The sequence below is a fragment of the Leptosomus discolor genome, chromosome 6 (genome assembly GCF_034619465.1).
Source record: "Leptosomus discolor isolate bLepDis1 chromosome 6, bLepDis1.hap2, whole genome shotgun sequence".
Classification (NCBI taxonomy): domain Eukaryota; kingdom Metazoa; phylum Chordata; class Aves; order Leptosomiformes; family Leptosomidae; genus Leptosomus; species Leptosomus discolor.
In genome coordinates this window covers 4,695,717-4,708,031 of record NC_141396.1, presented here as the reverse complement: position 1 = coordinate 4,708,031, position 12,315 = coordinate 4,695,717, and the positions used below count along the sequence as shown (strand labels likewise).

Below are 12,315 nucleotides of genomic sequence, written 5' to 3'. Positions count from 1 at the left end.
TGTGTTTGCATCAGAAGTAGCGAATTAACATTGCAGTGTATTTTACTAACGGTTTAGTGTAGGTGTTTTTCATCACTTGATCTGATATGTAAAAACCCCTCCAAACACCTTTTGAAGTCAACAGAAACAGCCAGAGAAAGGCTTCCGGAGGAGCAAGGCCAGCCCCTGAAAAAGGTAGATATGCTCAGTGATCAGCACCGTCTGTGGCTCAGAAAAAGAAGTCCCCATCAGGAAAATAGTCAGACAGATGTGTTAGAGACCCATCTTGGGGCTGGCCACAGTGCCCCCTAAACACCCTTATTCCATTGTCCATGCACTTTATTCTTGTCTGGGCATGGATAGTGTGTTCAGGCAGGTTACTGAGAAGTAACTTCTACATTGGAGATGTAACTGCACAGACATGATGGCCGTGATCATCCTTGAATGAAATCCCACTCAAAAATGAAGGAAACTCGAATGCTCTCTTTCATTCATGGCCTATTGAATTAAACAGGACCAAAGTATCCATTAAGGTAGCTCCCAGGGACAGAAAGATTAAGGTAATTGTTTCTAGCATGAGTGATTATTGCTATCACCTCTGTTCTCTTCCAGCGAATGTTTGTTTGAGCTGAGTAAAGGCTATGGGGTGTTTTGCATGTGTAATCACTGGATTTTAAAAGGCAAATAATTTTGACTACGTCAGAGCTTTGCTTGTTCCCATTTTCCTTGAGTACCCAAACCCCTCAGTTTAAGGTACATATTTATGTTCCTTTCAAAAAGCCTTGGTTTATAAAACAAGCGGTACCACAAGGCACAACCTCACCAGAGGCCAGACAAGAAGACCAGATCTAATGCATCCTTTGCATAGCAACAATACAGGCACAAGCAACCACTGTGTGTGAACACGACGATCAAATCTCAACTCTGTACCCAGACAACAAATCTTTTGACAGTCTGCAGTTTACATAGACGATGAATTCAGCAAGACACAAAAATCCCAGAAAGAAAAGGCTCGGATGTCGAAAATTCAAGAAATTATTTCTTCTGTGCCATACCTTCCACTTCCACTACTTCATCTTTTTGACAAGTTCTAAGTTCACATAGCTGACAGAAGTCTTCGTTCCAAAACTAAAATAAATAAGTGAAATTTCACTGTGAACCATCAGATTGACCTGTCTAGCCAGCTCACTGAGCAGAGAATAACATTAAAAACCAGGAATGAATTCAAATAATGAATGACTTGTAATATGCTGGCATTTCAGTAACAAGCCTAGACTCAGGTTCATACTATTGAAATCTATTCAGTGAAACCATCCCTTTTTTAAAGAGGTATTTTTCTCCCCTTAAAAATTAGCTTGAATTCAGAGAAGGCTGCTAGGAGAATTATTGTAGAAAACGGTTTTCTCTAGCATAATCAAATGTGTTTATTCTGATTTTTTTTTTTTTTTTTCTGATGTTACATTATTCATTGAAGCCATGGGTAAGGAAAGATACTAATCAAAAAGCTTTGGCCAAGTTTGAGGGCATTGCTCATTATTCATTCTTAGTCAGCCTTTGTCCTCTTTCGTTGTGACATTCTTAAATGGAATGGCTATGTTACGTTTCATTATTCTACATATTTGTAGAAGTGCTGAGGAGAAAATAGAAGCTTGTTGATGAAAGAAAGCTCATTAAAAGTCAGATGTTTTCATCTTTGCTTGTCACATCTGGCAATTAGGATGTGATACAGGTCATATTAAAATTCATGGGATATGCACCTAGGGCAAATGACTTAATTCTTAAAAGTTGCTAGAATAAGAAGTTTAAGCAAAAGCGTTAAAATTACACTCTACACTCTAGGTTACAGGAGTGATCCACTTTCTCTGGGCTTCTCAGGAATGGAAACTAGCTACAAGGTTCAAGAGAGAGCATACCAACGAGCTAGAAAACAGCAGTGTCTTGTAATTACCTAGCACATGGGTAATTCTGTGCTTATTTCTTCTCGGTTCCTAGATGAGTCATTTATCACTGATTAGCCTCCACTTAAATACCAGCCTATGTACACAGTCATCCCTCAGCCATCATTTTACTTTCTGATTCAGTTCCCTAACCCAAAAGCCTGGTTTCTGTTTCCCCCCTGAATCTCTTTTATATTTCCAGCTCCTGCCCCATTTCCCTTCACACCTTCCCTCTAAGCTCCCTGACACGCTACTGAAAGCGACTGCTGGCTCTGCTCCCTGCCAGACCCACGCCACTCACCCGCCCTGTCTGGCTTTCGGCCCTTGCGTTCCACTCAAAGGCACCTTGCCAATGTTTCTATCGGCTTCTTCCTAGCCAGAGTGCTGAGGCATTACCACATCTCCAAACAGCCGTCAAAGTTCCACACGCTGGACTTCAAATGTCTTTGGAAAACTTTGACTTTGATGGCACTCTTTGCTCCTAGACTTCATCCTAACTCTCTAGGGATGCCTTCAGCCTGCCTGTTTTCAGTCTCCTCCCTTTCCACCTTTGCTCTAGCTAATCCCATCCAAACCCACGATTTTGGCAAGCAATGCTGTCACAGGCTACCTTTCCCTTCTATGTTTCCTTCTGTTCTAGCTGGAAACCTGGTGTATCTTGGTGACCTCTTTGTATTTCAGCTATCAGTTCAATGCCTTACTCTCTTGTATCTTCTTCCTTGTGAACAAATTCACCATTCAAATGCTGGTAACTCCATAAACTTGTCTTGTCTTTTAACTCACACCCTCTTCACGTCTTCATCTTGCACCAATATCTTTCCAGTTTTTCCTGAACAACATCTCTATGATTCAGCTTTTCCTCCTCATTCACTCATTGATGTCTCTCCAAGACTTCATTATCTCATATCTTGATAAATGCCTCAATTAATGTACTATCAGTCTATTTTTATACATTCAAATTCTTTCTCCAAGATAATTTTTGTGGTTGCTTGTATTGGCCATTTTATTCTCTTCGTAACCTTCCCCAACTGACTCCTCTTTAGACACGTGGTCCAATGAGATTCTGACCCATCTAAGAGATTCCTGTGCACTACATAAATTAAAAAAAAAAACAAAACAAAACCACAAGCCAGAAACCTTAAGAATTACATTGTTGAAAAGGTGGCAACATTACACAAAAATAAACAAATATGGGGAAAGTAAATAGTGATGCATCCGAAGTTTCATCAAGCCTGAGGTAAACAACAGGTAAGACAATCATGATTACTACACACAGAGATATGTTGGATCGTATAGAGATCAAGCACTGGAAGATCTGTGAAATACAGAATAAATGTGCACTAAAACCCATTCTGACCGCTGCCGCATAAATAAACACCACTCCTTTGTTTTCTAAAGGCAGTCAGAATTGAGGTATGGCCAAAACAAGAACTACTATAACAAGTATAAGCTGTATAAATCAAATTAAAATGATTACAGATTTAATTGTGGCAGATTTGAGCGTAATAGGATTGACAGCGGAAACTGTTCAGTCATGACCCAGAGTGGTGTGCAATACTAAGCAGTGTTCGTGGGGGCCTCAGCCCCATAAAACTTTCGGTGATGAATTTTTGCCTGTATGCAGACCCCCAAACCATCTGTAGGGATCTGCCCCACAGATGGCAGCTGAGAAGGCATATATTAAGCTCTATTAAAGGCCTCATAAAAGAAAAACATTGACGCTAACAAGACTCTTTCCACTGATTTCAATGGGCTTTGGATAGAGGCCTAAACAAACAAGGATGGAATTAAAAAATGGAAATATGTATATACAGAAACCTGTCAATCCAACTGTTTACCTTCCAAGGATGACCTAGTACCACTTAATTTCTGAGTCGTTTAAAGGGCAAGGAGGCAGACTGGTATTTTTAACTGTTATTTGAATCGAGTATTTGCAAATATTGATTTTAAGAATATTTTTTTTTTCAAAAAGACACTGCAACCCTATTGGCATCAATAGGATTTCTTTCTACATTTATATTTCACAAACTGAAAATATCTATGTTCTCACCACCTTCAGGAACTGTCTTAAATAAGTTGAGTCTGGGTCATCTGTTGTGTGCCCTGTCCTTCAGACTGCTATGTTTGATTTCAACTTTGATTCAAAGCTGGGGCTGATCAGTACCAGCTGCTCAGCCAAAGGGTAGATCACACGTTCCCGACCCTCTGCTTTCTTCATCCCAGCTCCCAGCCAGACTATTGTTTGTTACAACTAATTAATCCCGCATGCCCCGGCTGCCAGGGAGCCTCACAAAAAGCAGATTTTTGTATTTACTGCATGTCCAATCAATTAATTCCCGTTCCGGACATACGTGTAAACAGCTAAACGTATACCTATGTACACAACACACATATTTACACAGCCAGATTTATAGTTACTCTTCACGGATATCAGTTTGGCAACTGCTATTATTATTTCTAGCTGTCAACAGGCCAAATGCGAGAAACTATAGGTAAGTATTATTATTCAGGCACCTCTGTGAGGGGCTTGATTTTCAGATCTTCATTTCAAACCAAGCCCTGGTGACATGGTGACATTGGAGGCACTGCACCAGCAGGACCTGGCCCTTGCTTGCCTTTGGGAGAGGAGAAAGGAGAAATTTCAAATAGTATAGCCCGAACTTTTAACTCTGTCTGCAGTTAAAATTGCCTGACACCTCCTGCTAAAAACCTCCTGTTTTCACTTACATCTTTAACAAACAGTAACCATTCTCTTTGCTGTGTGTTTGCCTCAGGGCTTATTATGGCTATTTCAGTTAAAATTGTTCAACTGCTCCTTAGGAAATTTCCCATATTAAAGTCTAACAGCCGGTTCATTGAGTTGGTGTCAAGTCTCTATCTCCTGGAGCAAGGAGCAAGATTTTGGTGGAGGGGCTCAGTTGTTTGCTGTACCTTTGGCAATTTTTCTTTAAAGCTCATAGGCTTTAAAACCTCTTATTGCACAAGGCTGGTGAAAGCTCGGAGCTTCGTGGTTCAGCTGTGTCAAAAGAGCGCAAGGCTGCTGTGGAAGGAGGACTGAGCTGTTTTCAGCTGCTTTTGGTGGCACTCATGACCTTGTCCTGTGCTCCCTTTGACTTTGTGCTTGGCCATGCTGAGGAAGAGGAGGAGGCTGAGGAAGGACCTCGCCTGACTGCAGAAATAAAACAACTCCCTGGACTCAGAGAGTTGGGTAGGGTGGAAACTAAAAGGCAGTAAATTAGCAAGATGAAACTTGCACAAGTCAATTAGTGGGCACACAATGGAGTGTTTTCTGGGGAAGGCTTGAAGGTGACTTTTTTTCCCTTTCTAATTCCACAACTACCCATATAGAAAAATGACTAATTCCATTTGTAAAATCAAACATTCTTAGGAAACGACCAAATTCAGGCTACCTGTAAGACCTCGGCGTGCTCCCCTAACAGGTCATCAGTGTAATATAGTTTGAATTTTGTACTGCTGCGTCTACACTGCATAAACCAAACCAAGTTTGGAAGGGATGAGTGTTCCACAAAGATGGAGGTGGTTATTGGTACAGCTGCTGCCTTCGGTGCACCTGTAAGGTGCTCAGTGCAGCGAGTGGGGAACAAGGACGACACCTGTCTGCAAAGATAAGCGAACACTGCCCTCACAGACTGGATGCCATCCTCATCGCTGCCATGGTGCGCCATGTTTGGTGAAGTATGTGTGATGGCATGGTGCTGGGGAAATTGGGAAAAAGCCAACGGGGGAGGTGAAAGCAGAGCTGAACTGCAGAACATCCTGCTACAGGCTGGAGATCTATATTGTCCCCAGCACGCTGAAGAAGAAAATGCCTGGTGCTTACTTAGGTAGCTTTAAAATCCATGTGTTGGCCATGGTTAGATAATAAATTTAGCAAGCCAGTCCTTGAGATGGTCCAGGCAGTATTGTCTACTTGGGAAGCTGCTGCCTAGCTGCTGGTCCCTGAGGGACCCATGTCTCTGCTCCCCCAGACAAGGTGTACTTGCTGTCATCCTTGGCTTCTGCCTTGAGTTACACAGGCAATCCAAACTGCCCCACAAACACTTTTCCAGGTTTCAGAAATGGCATTTTTTTAATCATTATTAATTATTATAAAAGCTCATATCTTTGTTAATCAAAGGTTAATTAATTTCTGTTACTGTCAACATTAAAACGAGAATACTTTGTTTACTATCTGCTAGATGTAACTGGGAAAAGTTAACATCACTCTACAAGCCTTGATGCTCCTTTTTGCTGTACTGCATGTATTAATGGCTCTAAATTGCAAACTTTGTGCCATATTCTCTAGCTGTTAACATCAAAAGTTTCCTTCTGAAGTAAAGGGGAGTTCAGCTGTAGGGGAGTGAGATTTGGCTGCAGATTTTACAACTCTAAAGTTCACGGGCCAAACTCACTCCCGTGACCCAAACCATTAAAGTACACACTATATATTCAGGAAACGTAGAAAGAAATTACTCTTCTTTCAGAGTGGTGCAGTTAGCTCTTACTGGGAACAACCAGTTGGTAACAGCTGATCAAATTTCTGCAGACTTTAATAATTGGATATTTTCATCCAATCAAATGCAGAAAAGAGAAATTGGGACTAAGGGTGGCCTTTTTATTATAAGGCATTTTTGTTACTGTTTAGTTTCTTTATTTTACAGGTCAACAATTAAATTGAGCTTGTTACGGCTTAGCCTTTTACAGGAAGATCTTTGTTTACATGTCTTCCTCTGGAGGGCTTTAAAGTGAAATCTCAAAGAAATTCACAGGTTTATAAGTACTATTAATTCAGGAACCTCTCTTAGATTAAAATGAGAAGGGATGAAGTAAGGTGTCACCATATACAATCAGCTTTTACTATGGAATCTGTCTCACTTCTTTTGCTTATAGACCAGCAGCTTTAACAGCAAGCCAGTTGTCACGTGTAATTAAGAAGGAAAAGTCCATATACTAGTTAGAGTGCAGCATAGTTTATACATTACCCCTCTGAAAACTCTTTACGTGATGAGGAAAGGGTTAAAAAGCCTATAAAAGTTCTGTAGATCTGTTCTGTGGGATTTTAAAAATTAACATGTTGTCACCACCATCACCACGAGCACATTCATTGTTTTTATTGCCAAGACTGGCATTAACTGGATATTCATTAATGTTAAAAGTCATAGTCAGCATGAGATTCGGCAGACTTCAAGCTCTGGAGGAGGAGGTGGAAAGTTACCTGGTGGAGTTTCAAGAATGGATTTTCCTTTTTTGTTGCTTTTCTTCGGTTTTAACTCTTTCCTGGTCGGTTTGAACCCGGGGTGCTCCTCTGTTTCTGCAGCACGGATAGGTCCTTCCTCTCCAGGTTGCTCCGTGAAAGGAAAAAACTCTTCACCGGGGTATGGAAAGGAATAATAATGATCCCTGTTGCTTATCTCCTGCAGGTAATAATCCTGATCGTCCATGGGTACAGCCTGGGACACATCCCCCAGCAATGCCAGCCCAAAGGCGCAGAGAGCGAGGCAGAGTTGAGAAGAACACGAGCCTTTCTTGCTAAGGGCAATCATTACCGTTTGCTTTTGCAGAAAGCTCCGCAGCAAGTCCCAGGACTTTATTTGGAAACAGGGGAAAGAGAGAACCTTGGCAGCTGGCAAAACCCCCCTCCCCTTCCCCAGGAGACGCAGAGGGCTAAAGGAGCCTGCCTGCGAAAAGCGCCTCCGCTTTGGGCTGGTTTTGCAAAAGTTGCGAAGGAGTGCAGCGGGACGGAGGGCTGCGGAGGGAGGGGGCCGGACGGGGATGCATGTGATCATCGGGCTCACCAGCCAGACAGACAGACAAGCGCTCTGCTCCGCCGGCGTTTGGCAGGTGGGATCTCCAGCGCAGTTAGCTTGCTGCTTCTCCTCTCCCGCCTTTCGTGTTTTTGTTGTCGCTGCTGCTGCTTTCTTCCAAAACCAGAGTTACGAGACGGTTTCAGCTAAATCCCCTTTAGTCTCCCCGCACGCAGCTGATCCAAGAGAGCACTTATTCAAAGAAAAGTAAACTTGGCAGCCAGCCTCTGCCTCCCAGCCTGTGTACAAAAGTGTTTGCCTCCCCCAGGAGATGCTGTGCAGACGGGGCTGAGCACACAGAGCCGGGGGGGAACCCTGCCTGCGGCTGGCAGGGTCCATCTGCCTGTGCTTTGACCCTGGGCATACATGAAGACACATGTGACGTGGGTATGTGGCAAATAATCCTTGTTCCATATACGTTGCGCTATGTTCCCCTTCACTGTACTTTTTTTTCTTTTTAGCTTTTACAAATGTAGGATCCCTCTCCAGCACCGATCTCAGCCTCCCTTGTTTATATTAGTTTATCAAATCACAGAATCACGGAATAGTTTGGGTTGGAAGGGACATTTAAAGGTCCAACTCTCCCTGCATTTAGCAGGGACATACATAGTTTTTTATATATATATAAGTTATACATAGTTTATATATCACATATTATTTTATATATATATTAGTTATACAAAAATATTAGTGTTTAAATATAAATAACTATGTATTACTTATGTACAACTAATATAACTCAACACATAGCATGTGCATATTTATAAGACATTTCTCCTTGGGTATATGGGAGCTCCCTGGACTCAGCCCAGCTGAAAATCAGGAAAGACCTGTTTCATCAGCGGCCCACTTTATCACTCTTTTTGGAATGATCCTGACTTTTGTTCTCTCTGAAACATCTTCTAAACAGATTAGGATGTATTGTGCCTGAAGCTGCACACATGCAACCCAGTGTTGTTAACGGAATCAATTTGTCTGAGGATAAAATCTTATCTTTCATCTTTTTCATACTTCTAAAATAACCTTCAGTGCTGAAGGAAACATGCAGCAGTTGGCTTGCATGAAATATGAATCCTTACTCCTGTGTTGAAAATACCAGCTTATATTTTCATCTTGTGTATTGCGTTTCTTGCCATTGTCCACTCATCTAAGATAAAGTATTACATCTGTTACCTGACTCTTTATTCTGCTTTTGCAATCATATTTCATGTGTGTTTCTCATAACTTTAATACCATAATAAGCATAATTTCATGTCTCAGTACCTGTGTCTTTTGGTATATTTTCTTTCCAGAGTGTGGGTGATCCAGTCCCATATATTTATTGATCATCCTTGCTTTCTTAGTCATTATCCCAAAAGCAATTTCGTGGTTATATTGTCTCTGCTGTCCTTCCTTTTCAACAAACAAAAACATGTTTTCACTAGCAATTCTATTTTCATCCTTCAGTTTTACATTTTTTAAAGTCTGAAAACTATGTCTTTTTCTATTTTAAATACATGAATTTTCGTTTTCTAAAACTAGAATAAAATATACATTGCTTTTTATTGCTTTACTGAATTATATATTTTTTAAAAGTTCATTTGATGAAGAACTGCTTCCCATCAAACTTTTTAGCTAGTTTTATCTGGAATAGATGGCTTTGTCACCTTTGGCACAGGGTGTGCAGTGACTGGGTGCAGTGTGGGAGCTAAAACCCACTGGATATGGTGTGTGACACAGACTGCTTGTTCTCTGTATTCAGTGGCAGGCTGAATATCCTGGATATCCCGTCTTAGTGATTTCACAGATGTTCTTACTTTGTTTTCCCTTTCCACAGTATCCAATCCTCTCCTCCCTCGGTCCTAACTTCTGAAGGCAGAGCACAAGCAGCAGAAAATATGTACAATTTTGTTACCACTTGCGGCACAGTCACTTTTCTGCAAATATTGTGGACATTCACATACTTAGAGAAGTAGCAGAAAAAATAGACTTTTCCATGACATCATTAATGACCTATTTTTTTGGTAACTAAAGGGGCTTTATCTACAAATTATTATTTAACTCATTGCAGTGGTTGAAGAAAGATACATAGAAACAGAAGAGGATTTACATTTCCAAGCACAACATGAAGTATTTTCATAAAATAGAGTCAAGAGTACATTAATTAGAGACCTGAGGAATGTGATTTGGGGGGAATTTTACATTATTTGCTTTTGGCAACTTTGCATGTGTACATTTCAATAATGTATGTAAATATCATGTCTTTTCTCTCCCATACAGTACCTCTTCTATAAAGAGACAACTGTGTGGGCTTTTTGTTTTAATTTATCCTATATATTATATAGTGTGTCATATTGGATTTGGACCTCTTCAATAGGTGAGTATGCATAGTAGCTATGTATAAGTAGATGCATGACTATAGCTGCATATAGTACAGCAGCAAAAAATCTCCTGTTAATATCAGGTGCTTAGTTATTTATAATAGGCGTAAAAAATACATTTAAGTGATACAAATATCCACCCAAATGTTACCCAGATCACCCATCACAGCACCTTATTATTCATGTATCCAACAACTCATTGCTCTATGCTCATGTTGTTTAAGTGAGGTGTGGTGGTAAAATTAGGGGCCAAATCTTGTGCCAGCAACGTTTCATCTCATTCTTTCATCTCGCCCCTAATAATTTCTGAATTTGCTGGCAGATTACAAGCAAATGCATCAAAGCAGTGAAGATCACTGTGAATTTTCCATGAGTTGTGTTAGCTGAGAGTCCCAGCAAGGGCCTCCTCACCAACTGACCTGAGGTGAAAGGCCACCACATGAGCTTGCACGTTGCTGGAAACAGGAGAAGCCATGCCCAAGCGTGCCTCTGGGGACACCCAAGCCAGAAGACAACCTTGGTGAGCAGTTTGCAGTCAGCCACAAGGATGTACCCAGCAGGACAGAGTGAGGAACTCAAGGAGCAGAAGGTTTGCTTGCACGCCTCCAACTCCTGCAGGTAAGCACTTTGCAGAACCTGAAGCAGTGACCTCCCCCTCCTTCACCTCCAGCAGTCACCACAAATAACTCTCTCTTTTCACTCCATGTCTACTTACCTTAAGAGAGATTTGTTCACCCAAACATATCTACCCATATCTATTCTTGGGTCTCAACCTGTGTCAATAGCCAGCTCCCCTACGTTTTTTTCTCTTGAATTTCAATACTTTCTGTGGGTGTGGGTATGGATGCACTGCTGCTGTTCCTTCCAGACACACCTCTGGTTTTGGGGTGTACATGCATCCAAGCCAGTTGGAACCAGACAAAAGTCTGTCTCTAGGCAGAATTTTGGTCTTCCTCACCATAAGACATTTTTACAATCTTTTTCTTTCTGTCAGCATCCCAGCAATATACAACTTACAGGAAAGGAGATGTTTTTTTCTTCTTAGACTGGTACGGGAGTATTAAGCTCACTGAAAGCTCAGAAGTTTTTGGCCTAAGAGCAGTTCCTTGGTTTTGCCTGTGAAATATACCAACAGCTTTTAAAAACTTGCAGTCGATGGGGAAGGAGATAAAGCAAACTAATATTTTTGTAGAACAACTGTAACTAACGTTATCCTCCCCTCCTGGACTGGTGCCAGTGATAATGTGCAAGTCATTCTACACTTTGCTTTAAATCTTTGTCCTGCTGAAGTGAAACAGGACATGGTATTATCTGCAAACGAGCAGGGCTTTCCCCTTCTGTTCCCAAGAAGTATTTATTTGAAAGATGGTGGTTTACCCTTGAAGCTGAGTTAACACTTCTCAAGCCCTGTGTTTTGAGCAAGTTTCAACACCACCCCTGGAAAAAAGAGGAACTCTCAGCTTCCCCTCACCCCTAGGCCCAGGCAAAAAGTTATCTTTAGCCTGGCCAGTCCCTGCATCACCTCCAAGCTGGAGATGCTCAGGTGCCAGCACCAGGAGGGCACTCCTGAGCCACCCTTTCCTGCCTGCCTTATGCCTTGAGATGGTGTCACCCAGCTCTTATTTCACATATACCATATTGATAATATATGGCTTTAGTGGAACTAGTGGTTTGTGTTTGGGAGAGCTGGACTCTTCCTCTCCCATTTTTGCAACCACGTTTCTCCCTCTCTGGTTGTCAACAACCGTAACTTCATGAAGTTCAGGTTCAGGAAGGCATTTTTACTGAAGAGAGGTAGAGTTGTGTGTGTAAACACTGTCCTGGTTCAAGATCTTCTTTTGTATTTATACTACACGATCAATGATCGCACGTTTATGCTTAATTCAACTTCAAACTGCTTGGTGACTCCTGCAACTTCTCCTTTGGAATATGTGCATCATTTTTTAATTGGAGAAAAGGTTTGTGGTTGGAAAGAAAACACGAAGAAACAGGCATCCCTCTTTCGTTGCCATTCCCCAGTAACATTCTGAGGTAGCACATAAGGTTTCTATATGCCTTGGCAACAAAACAACACTAAAAATAACTTTTCTTCTGAACACCAGTAAAGTTTCTGTGCCTTTGTACTTCAGGTCTGTAGTAAATCACGGAGTACAGAATGGAGCAAGAAAATAGAATTACACTTTTTAAACAGTCATTTTCTTTTCCACATAAAGCATTTACCCCTGCTGTCAACAA

The 12,315-nt window shown here is 41.3% G+C and overlaps 1 protein-coding gene across 1 annotated transcript in view; it reads right to left on the bottom strand.

Moving 5' to 3' along the window:
* CPXM2 (carboxypeptidase X, M14 family member 2) overlaps positions 1-7,471 on the bottom strand; it is a 76,431-nt gene extending 68,960 nt beyond the window's left edge. The window contains exon 1 of the mRNA XM_086466511.1: positions 7,132-7,471. Within this exon, the coding sequence (XP_086322637.1) occupies positions 7,132-7,459 (328 nt within the window). The 5' untranslated portion in view covers positions 7,460-7,471. The remainder of the gene's footprint in view (positions 1-7,131) is intronic.
* Between the last annotated feature and the right edge of the window lie 4,844 nt (positions 7,472-12,315).